Source organism: Vidua chalybeata, chromosome 1 (assembly GCF_026979565.1).
Source record: "Vidua chalybeata isolate OUT-0048 chromosome 1, bVidCha1 merged haplotype, whole genome shotgun sequence".
NCBI classification, from domain to species: domain Eukaryota; kingdom Metazoa; phylum Chordata; class Aves; order Passeriformes; family Viduidae; genus Vidua; species Vidua chalybeata.
The window spans coordinates 67,918,809-67,936,841 of record NC_071530.1 but is presented as its reverse complement, the minus strand read 5'-3'; the positions used below and the strand labels follow the sequence as shown (position 1 = coordinate 67,936,841).

Genomic DNA, 18,033 nt, shown 5'->3' with positions numbered 1-18,033 from the left:
AAAATAGTCAATGGGATTTTGAGCATATCCTGCACTCCAGGTACACACAGAGTTCCAAACTATCCCATTCATCTGGCACACAGAAATTGATGGGAAGGTCTGATCTCTTATTTCCAAGTTTCATTGTTTGTATGATCTGCCACAGGCAGGGAATATTAAAGAATAAGGGAATGCCTAAATACAGAAAGAACAAAGAAGATCTCAATAGATGAATGTGAGTAATTGCATCAGGTGCAAAAACACAATTAGTGACATTGTAATTACTGAAATTAAATATCAATTTACGTCAGTATGCACTGTAACACTTTTGACAGCCTCAAACATTGTATGATAGCAAATAGAAGTGGGATGACAGCTCCCTAATTTGTAAAGTAGAATCATAGAACCATTAAAGCTCACTTAAAGAATTTTATTCCATAAGATACAAGGACAGGAAAGGTTTCAGTGCAAAGAGGATACGTGATAATAAATGCCCAGTAAAACCATGCATACATCTGCAGCTATTAAGACACACAGCAGCTTTTCTAAAATACAAATGTAGTACATGAAGTAACAAACCCTGCAGCAGCACCATGGAAAACTTTGGTCTGAAGGAGAAAGTGGGAAGAAGATAATTCCCTTTGGGACAGAACACACCTCGCTTTAGATGCTGCAGGCATACAGGTTGCATGCTAATTGTGTCTGTGTCTTCTTCTAATCCACAGGGAGGAACGAGTGTCACCAGAGACAATCCTTGCCATAGAGATATCCATTCAGCATGCCAGGTGGTGAGATGAATCCAGGTCATTTCTTTCCCTTACCAATTTTCATGAGAAAACTTTCCATCTCGTGGAGAATATTTTCTCCAGCATGTATCTCCAAGGCTGGCCCTTTAAGTGTGTGAGAGCTCTGCAGCCACCAGGCAGCAATTTTTTGCCCTTCAAAACAGCTTTACTTTCCTCTCCCACCTCCCCTCTTTCCTCCTGGTGTTTAGGTCCTCTTTGCTAGCAGGATGGCTTTTTTTCACCCCGTTGCTAGGTTGGTAGCCTAGTTTCCCAAGGAAAGGAAGCTTATGAGATCACACTGTCTGTGCAAGTGCCAGTCGGTCCCTCCTAAATAATTTTTGAGCCTGTGAACTGAGTTTGATCAAACTTGACAGGGGATAGAAGTCTCAAAGGTTTGAGCTGCCTACAAGTGCTGTGGAAGTAGGCAGGCAGAGGAGAAAAAATGCTGGGAGTGCATCCACTGCAGAAATATAACTGTATTATTAGACACCAGAGAGTCCACATCGAAGACAGTCATTACCACTGAACTCCATGGGAGATACAATTTCACAGATTCAGCAGCTCACAAGATGACTTGATTAATATGAGCATGAGCAAAATGTTCTTCTCCCCTTCTAGAGCACAAGGCTTCCAGTTGCAGAGCAGCAGGGGAGAGCACAGAAATGACATGCTGGTAAGAGTGAATTTAGAGCTAATTGCTGCTCCTTCTCATGCCAGCCCTCGTGTGGAACTCGACTTCCCTGTGACTCCGGTGCCCCCAGTTGCATGATCTGGTTCACACAAAGGATGAAATTGCACAGACTAGAGCAGAGCAAGTCCTAAATTGCCGTGGGCTCTGTTGAGGAGGGTGAAGCTGCCTTATAATGGGCCATCATTTCTAAGGGCAGCTCCATGATGAAGCATCCAACTCGTCCGGATCTGTCCTCCTGGCGTTGGTCTGCGTTGCAGTTGCTAACGGCGATTCATTCACCATCAGTGTGAGCTGGAACATAGACTGAGGACCAGCAAAAGCTGTGCCTGGTGCGTAGGCTGGCTCTCATTTGTTCCTGCTGTGGCTTTTCCTAGAAGTCAGGCACCCCAGGACTGCCTGACTACTGAGCCTGAGCAAAACCCTCGCAGTTCCTTGTTAACACTTGCTAGGGAGAAAAAACAAGCTATTTGCACAGGTGGGATTCAAAAAGAAGTGGAAATCAATCATCTTACAGAAAAAAAAGAAAAACTATGAACTAACAGCTGACATTAAAATAAAGACTGGGGAGTTGTGCAACTTTTTTTGTTCAGTGAAATATTGATGTTTTCTTCTTCTCCTAAGCCTTCTAAGTATTGATGTGCCAGATATCTGATTTAGGTAGAGAGAGTGCAAATCACCAACACCTAAAAGAAATGGAGGGAAGGTAGTTAAATAAACTTTTGATGCACAGCAAAACAGGGGGCTTGTGAGCAGTGAGTGACATGACTGAAAATGGACGCGGATTTTGCCCGTCAACAGTCGAGCCGAGGGCACGGGCTGAAATTCACAGCCTGAAATGCCTGCAGTGCAGCACCTGCATGAAGCTGGGCTGCTACCACCTTCTTTAAGACGAGGCTTCTTCAGCGAGGGACGTGAACCACAACTCTCCTGCACCCAGGGCTGAATGGTTTCTGTTACATAACGGATCTGTGAAGCAACAGGGGAGCATCCTTTACCTATTATTTGTTGTTGTCATTTCAGTCCGGGCGTTTTTCTTCTGATGAAAGCTAAAAGATAAAATTTTTCTAATTAATAAAGGCTATCTCCTCATATAGCATTTTTCACAAATGTCAAAGATTTGAAAGTGCTACTCCCATTTTACAGACACTAGGAGTAACGGTGAAGGAAATCAAGTGAAATGTCTTGGCAACAGGAAAAAAAAACAAGTATTGCATCATGGTTCTAGTAAAAGTGACAAGGGCACCTATTAAGCCTCAATAAACAGCAAAGCTTAGGACAATTTTCTGACATATTGGATCCTTCAATGAGGCATTGCGAGACTAATGTGACCAATGTTCCATGCTAACAAAATATGTTCTGGATTTTTCATCTGACAACATAATTTAAGGATTTCTCAGAATATGGGAAACAAAATGAGGCAGTGCCTTTACAGGAATCATTCCTTTGCAAAAGGCAGCTTGTGCCAGAGGACTGGAAAATTGAAAGTGCCCCAGGGGAGCACAGGAATGGATAAGACCTCTTACACTACCCAGTCAAAATAAAATGCATTAAGAGAAGCATAAGTACCAAACTGACCATTTACTGCAAAACTTCTTGTACTTAAGGTACTACTATTGTCAGAAGTACTACAATTAGAAGTCCTGACAAAGAGAGACTGTACTAGACACATGGTTTGACTCTTGAAGAGGTGCATTTGGCAGAATTAGACCATGTACATGGCTGTATCTGAAGGAAACTTACTGACAGTGACTGCAGCAAAATAGATGGTTTAAGATGGGATAAATCTGATTAAAACAACTCCTATCACTATCAGTGATTTTTTCTTTCTTATGGTTACTAATTTTTTTTTTTTGGTTGGTTACTTGGTTTTTACTTTGGTTGACTGAGGTTCTGAGGTTTTCGTTCGCTGCCTTAGGGAGCATCAGTTTGAATATCCAATAGTTTCCAAAGTGTTAAAGAAATTGCTGGTATTAAAGTGCTATTAAAGGATGCACTGCCCATCCACTCTTGAGGCTGCTTCCTGGCAAAAAAAAAAAAAAAAAAAGGTGCCCTGCAGATTTGATCACTGATGCTTGACAGATCTAGTAAGCTTTTCACAGTCCTTAATAAATTGATATAGTGGACAAGAAATGTGGAGGTGCAAAGCACAATGCACACACAAAGATCTTTGTGTTTTGTTACCGTGAACCTGGAGTTCATATTGGGATAACATTCCCATCTGAGGTAAAACTGAGCATTCAAAATCCTTACCTAGACAGAATCCACATTGACTTCAGGGGATACTTTTTCCCAGAGAATGGCTGTGTAAAGAAGGTCAGGACTAGTTGTTTGTCCCCTGCAGCAATGTTGTTTCTCTGAAGAGACTTCCAGCACCTGTGATCAGGGATTTATTACTGCTGGTGAATTCCAGCAATCAGGTGTTGGTCAGTCTCACCTTGACCTTCAGGAGGCTGTTTCCATCTTTTCTTCATATCAGCTTTGGAAATAAGCAAACAAAGAAACAATATAAACATACAATACAGCCTAAAAAGCTAAGGCACAAGCCACAGGCTGGGTTTCTGAGAATTTGATCCATTTCAACCTATTTCTTCAGTACCTCCTAAAAGGCAAAGTCTGTGCCAGCACAGTCTGCCCATTTGTTAGCAAACCCATAGTTCAGGAGCATAGGGCTTTAAGCAAAATCTTCAAACACAGACCCACCATGGGGATTTGAGGGGAAAGGAACAGCCAGTAACTCACCAGTAATAATGCTGTTGTCACTCTCCCACATCATCTCCAGTTTCTCTTCTCACTGTGGAACTAGGCAGCAGAAGGTCCTTAGCCCAAAAGCAAATGAAAGCCCTTTCCTGTACTACCATTGCAATGGGCCCTGGGTTGAAACTGTCCCTCAAGAGAGGCTCCAACCACCTGGAAGCACAGTTGCCAACAGTGCAATTGATCTTCGGCTGCCTTTAGCCTAAAGAAACTCTTTCAGACATCTAAAACCACATCTGATTTCATAACAGACTCCTCTGCAATCCCCACCACTTTGCCTGCTCTCAACCCTGCCCAAAAAAACCCAAAACCTAAACTAAAAAAAGCCCACCCAAACCCACTCGTGATGAAGAATGAAGTGGCTCAGAAGAATAAGCTGATTTGACACCTCCTCCTGCAAGTCCTGCCAGCCAACTCCTGCAACAGCCTTGCTCTGCAGCACCCTGTAAGCAGGATCTGCAGCTAAAGCAGGGGAGAGGGAAGAGGTGGAGGAGGGAGGGGGGAAGGAGCAGAGGCTGCTCACATAGAAAGCCAGGGCTATTCCTGCTGCCCACCCTGGAGGCACCACCTCTGCATCAGGTAGGAATATCAGAGGGAGAATCTGGCTTTCTGGATTTAACAAGCTCACTTTTCCTTTAATTGGGGCCTTCAGGCACTACTGTATTCCACCTAATGGCACTAGTCATTAATTAATCTGCTTGGTGAATAGAAAGGCTGAACTGTTCTCTTTCTCCTTAGGTTGTCAGTCCTTCACAGAACTTACTGGGCAGGACAGCAACTGCATAGATTTTAAAAGGACCCTGGAGTGGAAGAGGGCTGTAAGAGCTACTGATCCATTCATCCCTAGACTGTGCAAATGAGCCAAGGACCATCAGTAACTGGCTGCTTCCCCTGAGATGTAGATATAGGCACCAAAGAGTCCTGTCAGAAATGGATACTGCACCTTACTTTCATACCATGCCTCCCTGCTCCCCCCATAAGCACCAACCAGTTTGCTCTCGCTACCACTCAGACAGATTTTTCCTTAGTTTTGTGTGTCCTGGCTCAAGCTTTTGCTCCCAGCACAGGCCCACTCCATCTCCCTGTTACAGCCTTTGAACAGATGGGAAAAGGTTTGGGTTTTTTTTCCTTAAAGCAAAAATAATCGACCGCCAGCACCTCAGCCCAGTGCTGGCAGGGTCTCGCTGTGTCGGAGGGCAGCCCGAGCCGGGCCAAGGTGCAGCTCTCCCTGCAGGGCTCAGCCAGGCTGTTAAAAGGGGGAGGGAGGCAGGCAGCAGGAGAGCAGCCGCAGGCCAAGCACGGGTGCATCCAGCGCTGCCGGGGAAGAAGGAGCCAGCGCTCTGCAGCCCTCCGGGGACTGCGGGGCTGCGGTTGCTCAGTCGGAGCTGGGAATAGGAATTAGGGCAGGCAGAGCCGCAATGGCTGCAACTCTTCCTGATTATCCAGCCAGCTAGAAATGCACTGGCTTGTCTTTTGTTTCAGCTGCGGGTTTTTTCCCTATTGATCTGCATTTATGTTTTGTTTTGTTGGGGTTTTTTTTTCCCCCCTTTATGCGTTCGTGTGTGCGCATTTTCTTTTAAGCAAGAGATAATTTTACTGTGGTCACTGTCAAGGTTTAAACACTCTTCTGTTGCATTTTTTCCCTCTCCAGTTCACCAGCTCACGGGAGTTAAGAAGGGATGTTAGAGGCTTGAACCTCTTCCAGCTCTTGCTACAGCAGCCACTGCCTGGGGCAGTGGGACCAGCCTGGCAAGAGACAGCCCACCCTTTCCCGGAACCTTTACAAACCCTACAGGTGCAAGGCGGCAGGAGGCAAGTCCAGTACACTCAGTCCTTTTCTGGGACTTGGCGGAGGGCTCGTGTTTCCTTGCCCACACAACATGGCAAGGCAGAGCAGCCATCTATCCCTGTGGTCGAGAAAATTAAATACATAAAATCGACCATTGCACTCAGGCTTCAGAAATGGTCCTTGAAAGGAGCAGGAAAGGGAACAACCAACGCCTTGCACACTCGGGGACTCTTATAAAATGAAGAGGCGGGAGGGAAGGGGGAGTTTGTTGATTGCTCGTGCTCCCCGAAAAAAAATCACGGACCTGCCGGCGGGAAGAGCCTCGCTTGCCAGTTTGTCCAGGGCGAGCTGAGCCGGCGGGACCGGGATTTGCTGCCGTCCCTGCCGCCTGTGCGGGAAATCCCGGGGTGCAATGCAGGTTAGTGCATCCCAGGTAGCTCGGCAGGCCCGGTGACCGGCCTGTGCCCCGGGGATGAGCGCCCGACAATTATTAGCCCCAAACAGCAGAGTCCAGGAGGAGACAGAAGGGAGGAAAGGGGCCCGGGAACGACCACCGTGCACCCTCCCCATCCTCTCCGCTGTTTTTCACTGGTTTGCCACCGTTTATTATTCTCCTCAACGGAGAGTCAACTGGGGGATGTGCTAATTACGGAGAGATCATTCATTAGTAATTGAACTTCACACGAAGATAACTCGAGTCCGCTAATGAGCTGGAGCTCGCTCCCTTTTTAGGGCGTTTCAGCTTTCTTCTGTGGGGTGAGGGAAAGCTGGTAGGCTCCCTTCCATCGTCCTCCGACGGACGGGCACGGTCCAGCAGCCGGGAAGGCGGGGGCGGCGGCAGGAGCACGCCCGAAGCCGAGCCGGGGGATGCCGGCAGCGGGCGGGACCGGCTCCCGGGCACTCCGGGGCGGAGCGGGGCGCGTTGCCGGCCGCCGGAGGGGGTCCCCGGCGCCCAGCCAGCGCAGACAGCAAGCTGCGGAGCCCCTGACACCCTAGCAAGGGCTTCCTCTCCCCTCTCTCCTCGGCATCATACAAAATTCCTGTAGCATTTTGTGCTACAGGAAACCGTAACAGCAGCGCCTGACCTCATGAATACAGAGATGTGCACAGAAAAATCAATTTAGATCTAGATCCTCTGTGGGGAGGGAAAATAACCCAAACCATTTAAACAAAGCTCTGCTCTCCAGGGTTTTCCTTTTTCTTTGGTGGTGGTGGGGATTGAATCTAGAGGGAGGCCAAAGTAAAACGAAATTCAAGCAGACCTGTGTCTGCCGAAGCGAGACTGAGCTCTGCAAAGCCCCCCCAACACACACATAATGTATTTTATCATTAAAAAATCAACATTGCTTCCAGTGGTAAAGGCGCCTGGCTCTAGTTCCTGAGCACATTCGTTGCTGGGATTCAATCCGTTTGGGAAATGCAGATTGGCTTGCGACCCACTGTTTGATTTATGAACTGTTACATTTGCTATTGCTTACACATTGCATTACGGACCTTGGGAAAGGAGGGAGCAGGGAGAGGGGGCGAAGGAGAGACTCTGCCACCCTACACATTGGCAAAGGAGAGCTATCGCACAGGCAACGGCTCCCCAACGGAATAAATCATCTCGCACCAGTTCGTGGTCCCTACCTCCCCATCACCCACTCACCCACCCACCCCCGATCGCCAGCTGGGCTCTCCTCTTATAAGTAAAAAGGACGTGTTCACTATTTGATGTGTATTTCTTTATAAAGGCATCAGGCGTCTATAAATAGCCGAGGTTAGAGCAGCTTCTGCTGCGAAATCAATACCCCGTCCCCCCTTCTCCTTGCTCCTTCGGCTGAGCTGCCTTATTAATTATGAAAGGGCTCCTCTGCGCCCCGGCTCCGGCTCCGCAGCCTCCTCCTTAATGGTGGTTGCTGCCTTCCCTCCGCCGGGCCTCGGCACCGCTCCGTGCCCGCGGGAGAGCCGCGCCGCCCGCCCCCGCCGCTGCGCGGGGCTCTCTGCGCCAGTCCCGGGCGGCCGCGAAAACGGGGGTGCTGCGGTTCGCGGCTTCGGGAGGAGGAGGAGGAGGGTGGGAGGATTTACAGCATATTTTTAAGGAGCAAAAGAAAGGGAAGGGGAAAAAAAAAAAAAAAAAGAGAGAGAGAGAAAGGCTCCGACTAAGCGATTCAGGCACCCTGTCCTTGTTTGAACTGAAATTGCCGTGTTCGTCAAGGGATGGGTTCAAGATTTAGACTTCCTTGCCTTAAAAGACCTGTCCTTTCCAAGATACTCTAGGCATATTTTATAAAAAGGACGACACCCTCATTTCAAACAATAATTTTTATTTTATACTTCTGTCTATACTTTGTAGCAAATCTTTTTTTGTTATTTTTTGCTGAATTGACTTTATAATAAACTTTTGTTTAAATTACATTTTTCTTCTCTTTTAAAATCAAGGCTCTTTTTTTTTTTTCCAAAATCATTTTGCTGTTGTTATTTTTTTTTTCCTTTAGGTTTACATTTAAGCCCCCTTTTTGTGATCTCTACGGTTGGATATTCAGGTATTTTGCTGTTATGTGTAACATCTAAAACAAAGAGGAGGAAAAAATTAAAGGCAGTGAATTCGGAAAGATGCCTTCGAACAGCAAGTAAAGGTAAACTCAGAGGTGTTAGCAGCATTCCTTCCTTCCTCCGGGCATTTAGACACGTCTTTCTTTCTCTTGCTCCTTCCTTCCTTAGCTGCTCGTTTCCCTCTCTTTCTCTCCCTCTCTCGCTCTCTTTTCCCCTTGAGGAAAAATGTTCTTTTTTATTTATTTTTAATTTTTTTCCAGTGGAATGACCAAAAAAAAACAAGCGACTGTGGAGGAAAGATGAGAGATTGTGAATTATTCACCATATGCTTCACACGTGGACATCTACCTTGGATTTCTCGCCAGTGCCTTTTCCTGTCTGCGGTTTTTGTTCTCGCCTCGCACACTGCCACATTTTTAGCGGAGCCCGTGGCTCGCCGGGAGGTACCCGGCCGGTTACAGCCTTAGCAGTAGGTGGCCCAGAGCCGTTCCTGAGATTGCGTTTGCACAACGAGGGCTCGAGTTAGTTTCTTTATATTTTTCTCTATTTTTGATTCGAAGCGATAGTAAAGCTGAGGTCCGATTTGGGCTGCGCGCTGCTGCCTGTTTGGTAAGATTTGGCAAATAAAACACAAAAAAAAAAAAAAAAGAAAAAAAAAAAAAAAAAAAAAGAAAACGCTTCCACAGTCCTACATGGGTGTTTCACCATCATCAGCCACCACCACCATCATCATCATCATCAACCACAGAAAAGCACAACGTCCCCAAAGCAACGGATGGACACTTCCTCTATAGATCCAGCACATGGAGAGGGTGTGGGTGTGAGTGTGCTCGCCCCCTAGAAAGGCAGCCAGGTCACTAGGGCGGCCCACAGAGCCGCCAGGAGCAGGGGCAAGGCCGGCGGGAGGAGGGACGGTGCCGCGCCGCTGCCGCCTCCGCACAGTTCAAATAAGCTGCCTTGGAAATCGAGGTTTTTGGATTCCCGTCTCAATTTCTCCCAGAGGTCTGTCGCTCCTTCCTGGCAATCGGTGAGCGCTGTGAGGGTGCAGGCGTGGAAATCATCCCAGTACCTGCAGGAAGGGAGAGCAGCCGGCGTCAAAACAGGCACGCGCCCACCTTCCCGGGGGGGCCCGCCCCTCGGGCCCGCCGCCCCCTCCTCCCGCCGGCGGAGCCAGCCGGGCATGCCTAAAAGGGAGGCTGGGCCGGCGGGGAGGAGCCGCTGGCTGAGGATTCGGGGGTCCCCCCCATCCCCAACCCCGCCTTCGGCACCAGCCCTGTCAGGGTGCTGCAAAAATTGCTGTGCTGGGTCTCTGGCAGAGGGGTCTTTGCCCGACGGGAGGAGGGGACATGCCCCCCTTGGCTGCCAGGAGCCAGCTCAGGAGCCCGCGGGCTCGTCCCGAGGGTTTCTCGTCACCGGTGGGAGCGGGCAGATGGGGGTGGGAAAGGCACCCTTGCGAGTGTGGCGTATAGAAACCCTCGGGAGGGATTCCCCGGGGCGGGAAAAGGCCCTTATTGCAGGAAAAGTTCAAGGAGGAAGAGTAGGAGAAGCAGGAAGGGTAAAAGAAGGAAGAAGGAGCATCTTCCCTCTTCTGGGTGCCTCGCACCGACCCGCAGCAGGGCAGCGGGAGCGACTCTTGATCCGTGGCCAGGCGTCTATAGGCAGGGAAGAGATTCGCTTTCCTAGGATAATTTCCAGCTATTCGCACAAATTTCCTTTTTTTTTTTTTTTTTTTTTTTTTTTTTACAATTCCTTTCTTCACGGGGACTGGACCGGCGTTTGTCGCCGGGGCAGGCACCCGTGTCCCATAGGGGCTGTATAGGGAGGATACTGGAGGATCTTTCCTCTCCATGTCTGAGTTATCAAAAATCATCCCGAATCTGCCCTCTGCCTTCGATTTCCCCCATGCCTCAAGGCAGACGTCTGTGAAACGGGGTCTTGATTTTCTTTCTTTTCTTTTTTTTTTTTTTTCCAAAGTAGTCCTACTGCCTCTAATTTATGAGCACTCTAAGCTGGCTGTAGACTCCCAATGTTTGCTACATTTGTAATAAATAATGAGATACTGAGAAGCCAGAGTCTGAGAGTGTGCCTCTCCTGCAGTATTTCTGCTGTAATTGCATCTCCCAAAGGAAAATTAAATCTTTCACCATCTCCTTTCAATACACATCCCGGCACAGGGCGAAGGCAATCGGGTGGTGGGAGGCGGTCGGGAAAAGAGATATTTTTAGAGATCAGGATCACATCTGGTCTGGCACTCAAGGGCACAAGATACCATATCAGGACGCTGCTGCCCCTGGGTATTTATTTCTGTTGCAGGACACAAAGTAAAACACAGCCCAGCATTTACAGAGAGGTGCCAGCCTTTTTAGGTGTTTGACTCATAAATCTCTAGGTAGGGAGAGAGGAGTGTTACAGGGTCTCTTCACACTCCTTTTCCTTTTTCCTTTCCTTTCCTTTCCTTTCCTTTCCTTTCCTTTCCTTTCCTTTCCTTTCCTTTCCTTTCCTTTCCTTTCCTTTCCTTTCCTTTCCTTTCCTTTCCTTTCCTTTCCTTTCCTTTCCTTTCCTTTCCTTTCCTTTCCTTTCCTTTCCTTTCCTTTCCTTTCCTTTCCTTTCCTTTCCTTTCCTTTCCTTCCTTTCCTTTCCTTTCCTTTCCTTTCCTTTCCTTTCCTTTCCTTTCCTTTCCTTTCCTTTCCTTTCCTTTCCTTTTTCTCACCTTCCCAATTAATGTCTTTTGTTTCCTGATTTTCACGGAGCAAAAGAAAAACCCCAAACTATTCCAAACTTATTTATGTCTAAAGATACTGTCTCGTTTCTAAATATTTCTTTTTTATTCTTCTTCTTTTTTTGATTGGTTTTTTTTTTTTTAATGGCGGGATTTTGCACCGAAAAATGAGGAAAGCACTCTGTGCTGCAACCGCGCTTTTTTTTTTTTTTTTTTTTTTTTTGGTCTGTGTGTGGTTTGGGTTTGGGATTTTTTGTTTTGTTGGTTTGTGGCGGTTTTTTCCTTTTCCCTCCCAGACATATCGAAAATGCTCGTGCTTTCCTCCCTGTGCAGGACACGATTTTGTAAAGCGACCTCTTTTTCTCCTCTTAATATTTTTGTTGCTGTTGTTATTGCTATTCTTGTTATTACTATTATTATTATTATTCCCCTTTATCGTTGCCCTTTCCTTCTTGTTCCCCCTGTGCCAGGAGCAGGGCGAAAGTGGGGGCAAATGGGTTTTCCCGGGGCCATGGAGGCGGCAGAAGAGAGCTGGAGCTGGGACGGCCGCCTCTCTGCCGCTGGGCGATTCATATCATGACAGGGCTCTTCCCTTTTTAATTACGTTTTGTTTTCCGAGGAGCCGCCTTCCTAGCTCCGGCTGTGCCCTGCCGGGGTGGGCAACCTCGCACCGGCCTCGGGAGGAGCCCGGAGCCCGCCGGTGAGCGTGTGTCCCACAGGCAGCAATAAGGGAAGGGATCCCCGTGCAGCTAATGTCAGCACCCCAGTGCAAATCGGGGGAAGGGAAAGAATACGAAAGAGGAGCTAAGTAGGGAAAAGGAAAACAAAACAAAACAAAACAAAACAAAACACACACACACACACACAAAAAAAAAGCTAAAAAAAAAACAACCTCAGATTCACGGAGGCAAAAAAAAAAAGAGAGAAAAAAAAAAAGTTGTAAAAATTCCCTCCAGACTTCGCTGTTCCCCAAGCCCGGCCTGTCCCCGTGGCAGTGAGCTTGGAGGGACCCTGGAGCGGAGAATCCAACCCCAAAGCATAACCCCCCTTGCCCAGCCCCAGGTGACCCCCATTCTCCCCCCGCGGCCCCGAAGAAGAGAGGAAAGACCTACGCGCAGATCGTTTGGAGATTTCTCTTGTCGTCCAGGTCCTGCGGGTAGTTGGCCATGTTATCGCCCAGCCGCAGCAAACAATCCGAGAAGCCCCTAAAGACCGCATCGCACCGCCCCGCCGCTCTCACCGCCTGCACCAGGTACGCTGCGGGGGCAGGGGCACAGGTCAGCACCGCCGGCCCCCGCCCCCAGCCCTCCGCCCGCCGCCCCCGACTCGCCTCTTCCCTTCTCCTCCCCCCGCTCGCCCCCAGCCCTTGCTAAAAGCGCGACCTGGGGCAGGAGAGGGGCGGTGGGACCGAGCCAGGATCGCCATCGGCCACTCGAGGAGGTGAGCCAGGGGCTTTTCGCCCTTTCCTTTTTTTGGTACCAGAGGGTTCGGTGTCTATGGATTTGCGGCATTGATTTCATTAATTTTTTTCCCTTTCCCCCCCCCCTTTTTTTTTTCTTTAACGGGAGAGGAGGAGGGGAGGTGAAGATGCCCTGCCTGCTTCTCCCCGGACTTGATCCTTTGTTAGAAAATTCCTCCTCGAAGCAGCAGGAGCGTTTCTCCGTACAAACGCAGGCGCACGCACACGCACACGCTCCCTATTGCCCAGGTCGCTGGGCAAACACCTTTCAAGGCGCAGCGGGAAAAAAGTTAAATTAAAATAATAATAATAAAAAAATCACTAGAAAGAGCTGTGATAGAGACACTCAAAGAAGGGACCGCGAAATTACGCAGACAGCTGCGGGGGTGCCGACCTGCTCGGGGTGGTAGGGGGGGACCGGACCGGGGTGAGCCCCACTCCCCCAAACCCGCTGCCCAGGCATCCCTCGGGATGGCTGTAGCCAAGGGTAGTTCGGTTCAGTACAACAGGAACCAATACAAGAGCAGCCGCCTGCAAAGGCGGGAAGAGAATGAGTTACGGGCTCCTCCTGCGTGCCCCGAGAGGGCACGGGACGGGACGGGACGCGGGACCCGCGGCAGGGCCTGTGCCGCCGCACGGCATCCCGCACATGCCCGCCGCCGCCCGGCGGGCGCAGGAACCCGGGCACGGCGAGGGGCTGGCTCCCGGCCGCTCTCCTGCCCGTGACGGGAGCTGGGGACGCCGCGGTGTTCCTAGGCCTGGGGGATGTCGCTGCGGCCAGCGGGGGCGGGAAGGGGCTTCCCCCGTCCCTTGAGGAGGAGCCCCTTGCCGCCCACACCATCAGGCGTCGGGTGGGGACACCTCCCGCGCCGTGTCCCCAGGGAACGGCTGTGACGGGGTGTGTGTGTGTTTCCTTGCCGGGTACCGGTTACAAGCTAAATGGCTGACTCCAAAAGAGACTGTTTCAACCCAAATCCTCCTCTTGCCGTTTGATTCATCGCTAACATGACTTGGTGGCCACTCCCCTCTACACACACACACAGACGCACACACTCACACACCAGCACCAGCCACCACATCAAACCCTCAGCAGGCTCCAGACATTGGCTACGACAGGAAAAAAAAAAAAAAAAAAAAAAAAAAAAAAAAAAAACAAAAAAAAAAAAACAAAAAAAAAAACCAAGCCAGGCAAACAAATAGAGAAGAGCCGAAGACCATCCCGAGGGTAAAACAATGTCCTATAAAACCCGCGCCATCTCGCTCCAGCAGCTACAGCGGAGGGGGTGTTGCCACGAATTTCCGCAAAAAAGTGTCGGGCTGTGCTGAAAATACGGGGTTTGAAGAGCAGTTCTGCCCCAGGCTGGGGCCGGGGGAGGGAGGATGGCGGGGGTCACGTTTGGGACCAGTGGTGAACCAAACATCCCTCGCCCCCGAGGGGCAGCCTGGCCCTGTCTGCCCGTGCCGCTGCCTCCGCACGGGGTATCCCCGGTTCTAAGCTGCCCCAAAGCCCGCCAATAAATTTTAAAAAATATATAAAAAAGGAAGGAAAAAAAAAAGGAAAAAAGCAAAAGCGGATAGACACGGTTCCTGTCTGGTTCAAAGACAACGGGATTTCTCATGAACTAGGTCGCTTGTGCCTTGCCGTTGCCACGACCTTCCACACCCCGCAGCCCCATTCAAAGATAGCAGTGTGCAGCAATGTGCAATGCAGCAGGACCGCAGGAACCTTCTGTGACGGACCGTGCCCCCTCCCGAAACCCATTCCCCGTTCTCCCAGTTATGCGACTGGTCTATCCCTCCTGTCCCTTTCCGCGGAGACTTAGCCCACCCCACCCCCCACCTCGGTCATCTCCCAGAATGTCAGGGATTTCGGACAGCTCCAGTCTCTTATGCCTAAATCCTAAATAAATAAATAAATAAATAAATCCTCCTTTCCCCCCCTCCCCCGCTGACCCCCCCCCCCCATTTTTTTTTAAGTCCCGGTGCATAGACATTTTGGGAACGAGCCGAGCATCCATTTCACACGAGCCTTTACCGGGGATGGGGCAAAGCCAGTGGCCCTTCACAACACCCACACCGACAACCAGAAGCTGATTCCGGGGGTGGGGAGGTGTGGAGGAGGTGGGGGGAAGGTTACCCTAAATACCGAAGGAGGAGCAGAGAGGAGAAAAACCCTCCACGAGCTTCAAAGCTGTCCCCTTTCAGGGTACTGCAAAGCCACTGCACCGCCACCATCCCCACGGTGTGCAGCAGTATTTGGGGGTAACTTTCCAAATGACTGCTCATGCTCATGCCAGCCCGGGAACGGCATTTCCCAGCGACTCTAGCTGCCTTTTGAAATTTGAAATAAAATCCATCCTCGGCCGAACCAAATAAACACAACAGAAAGAAAATCTTCCTCCTCCAAATGAATGAACGAACACGCAAACAAAAATTGCAAGGATTGAAATTAAGGACAATATCCAAATAAAGCCTTCCCCCTTCTTTCTGTGACAGTACAAAAACTGGCCTTATGAAGAGTTCAGCCTTATTTAAAATGGAATGGTAATACGAATGTAGGGGTTTGTTTGCATCATTTAACCACATTTCCCAGAGGTCAACATTTCGTTGCACTATTTCTCCCCCTGCCTGCCTTTATTAGATGAGGAAATGTCCAAGGCTTTTTGCCTCTCTTTCTAATTCTCCCCTCCTTTTTAAAATCTTTTTTCCCCCTCTTCTTTCTTTGGTACCCATAAAATGCTGCAGAGGTTTTCTAGAGAGGAGTGTGACCGAGCAAAAGGATCTCTAAACAGCAATGCCGAGCTTTTTTTTTTTTTTTTTTTTTTTAATTGTATCAGAATTCCTTTGCAGGAAAATATTTTCAAAGGGCTTTTCACACCTGACACTCTAGATAATAAAAGACGTGCTTTAATCCCCCTTTTTTTAAAACCCAGTTTTGGATCATGCTCGGGAATCTACATATCCAGTAGATAATCTTTACAATTTGCCTATATAGGACCAAAGTGGTCATTAACTTGGAGATTGTTGAATGTTCGTAACTAAAAAAAAAAAAAAAAAAAAAAATCAGGAAAGAAATGTATAAAATGAACCCGAGAGCAAACCAACAAAAGCAACCAGCGAAAACCCCAAGATATTGAGCAAAACCGGCAACAAGCACACAAAATACACACCGGCATGGAACGAAGGCTGTTCTATTTTAAGTAACAGCATATATAGAATTTTTTTGGACCTGCTCGATTTTTGACAGGTCTTCTCCAAGCACAAAATTAATGATTGGGCGGTGGGACTCCGCGATTTTTTAAAGTAAATTTTTTTTTTTTTGTTTAATCGCTGCATTTGAATTGATTATTTCCTTTAATTCAATGATGGGATTTCTTCGGTTTTAAGATGCTCTACAAATGGGAAAACGTTCTGGCTCCCAGAGGGAGACCTTTGTTTGTCCCCCTTATTTTCTGCAAAAAAAAAAACTTTCCAGCTAGATCCCTCACAAGACATTTTGTGCCCGTTCTTATTTCTCTGTCCCTCGGGGAGAGAACGAAAATTTCTTAGCACTGGAGCCACCAAACTGTAAGTGAAAGGGAATGAAGGGGACATCCGAAAACCAGATACAAATGCAACTGTTCGTGGGGACCGAGAGAAAAAGAGGGAAAAGAAGGAAGAGGCGGAGAGAAAATAAGTAACGAAGTATGAGTGAGCATGCACCGCTTTAGAAAAACAAAAACCAAAAGTGGTTTACGAGAAATCAGAAACCGGCTCCCTTTCCTGCGGACTCCCCTGCCTTGACAGCGTGCCGGAACGCGAAGCTGCCGCCGCGAAGGGAACGCGGGGAGCGGAGAGCGGGGTCCCGCCGCCGCCGCCCCGCACCGCGGCCCCCCGCGCGGGTTATCCCGACGTTCCGCTCCTGCATGCATCAGCCGGGCTGGGGTGCGCACAACTTGACACGGAATTTGGCAGTCCACTTACCTATCTGTACAGCAAGGATCAGAGAAATATAACTGCCGTTCAACTTAAGTCCCATCCTACATTTAGTAAAACCATTTGCGGCTGCAGATCTTTAAATAGTTACTTTGGAGAACGTGGGGGAAAGCTGAAAAATAGACATTGCCAACAAGTTCCGAGCAGCGGAGGACTTTGCAGACAAGGGGGGGAGACAAGAGGAGAAGGAGAGGAAGAGGGAGGCAGCGGGAGAGGGCGAGGAAGGCTGGCTGGGAATGGTTCGCTCCATTAGGAGGGGGCGGAGGAAGTACAGCCTCACGCCCACCACCGGCCCTGACGTGGGGGGATGACACCGACCGGGTTTTTTTTCCCCCTTCTTATTTATTTTTTTTTTATAAATGTGCACCTTGGAAGAGGAGCGCCATTTATAGGCATCACAGGCTGGATTCACCCGCTCTCCCCGTGTCCCCCCGCCCCATAAATCGCCGAGAAGCTCCCCCCCCCCCCGCTCCCCACGTTCCTCCTGCCCCGTGTGGTGGCGATGGGGGCGGCAGCCGAGACCGTCCCCCCGAGGCGGGAGCGCTGCGGGGGCGGGAGGGGACACACAGACACAGACACACAGACACACACACGCACACACACACACACACACACACACACACACAGACACAGACACGCACACGGAGGAGCCGCCCCCCAGGGGTGGGGACAGCACGGCAAAACCCCCCCCGCCCCCGGGGCCGCCCCGTCGGGGCTGGCCAGCCCGGCCCCCGCGCTGCGCAGCGTGCAGGGGGACTGGGACGTGCGGGGGTCCCCTCCCCCTGCCCGCCCCTCCCCCACCATGACGTCACCCTCGGGCTGAGGTTTGGGGGGAGCGGGGAAGGAGGGGGGCTGGTCTCTCCCGGCCTTTTTTGCTGGTGCTCAGTCCCGGCGGCAGCAGCCCGGCGGTGACACCGCAGAGGGTGGCGTGGCGAACGGGGACACGTGTGGGACAGCCCTGGGGAGTCGTGGTGGGGCTGTCCTGCGGCTGGGACCATGGCACCCAGCCATCGCACCCCATCCTCTGGGGATAGGCTACAGGTGTGACGGGGCTGGGTGGAGGGCATGGGGCCGTGCGAGGCTCCGAGCAGCCCTGCCAGGGATAAGGCTCATTCTGGGGTACTCCGTCACCCAGGCACTCTCCCGGGACCGTCCTCAAGGCCATCCCCTCCAGCAGCACGAGAAGGACCTCAGGGTGCCAGCATGGGCTTCTCCCAGCGCAAAGTAACCAGACAAAACCCCTACAGCCTTCTCCCGTGGCTCTTTCACTGCACAGTTTTCCCCCTCGCCCAGCTCAGCCCCGACCTTCATTACCCATCTCCAGGAGCCGAAGGGGGGCTCGTCAGA

At 50.0% G+C, this 18,033-nt stretch overlaps 1 protein-coding gene and 1 long non-coding RNA gene across 2 annotated transcripts; both read right to left on the bottom strand.

Moving 5' to 3' along the window:
- Window positions 1-394: 394 nt before the first annotated feature.
- On the bottom strand, window positions 395-4,472 carry LOC128797506 (uncharacterized). Its single transcript, XR_008434166.1, has 4 exons — window positions 4,195-4,472; window positions 3,706-3,931; window positions 2,451-2,501; window positions 395-2,138 (listed from the first exon to the last, which is right to left on the bottom strand). It is a non-coding gene; the product is annotated as an uncharacterized LOC128797506 (long non-coding RNA).
- A 3,815-nt stretch (window positions 4,473-8,287) lies between these two features.
- On the bottom strand, window positions 8,288-17,092 carry NRN1 (neuritin 1). Its single transcript, XM_053960104.1, has 3 exons — window positions 16,675-17,092; window positions 12,365-12,509; window positions 8,288-9,602 (listed from the first exon to the last, which is right to left on the bottom strand). Exons 1-3 carry the CDS (start codon window positions 16,727-16,729, stop codon window positions 9,371-9,373), a joined length of 432 nt encoding a protein of 143 aa, XP_053816079.1. The 5' UTR covers window positions 16,730-17,092; the 3' UTR covers window positions 8,288-9,370.
- Between the last annotated feature and the right edge of the window lie 941 nt (window positions 17,093-18,033).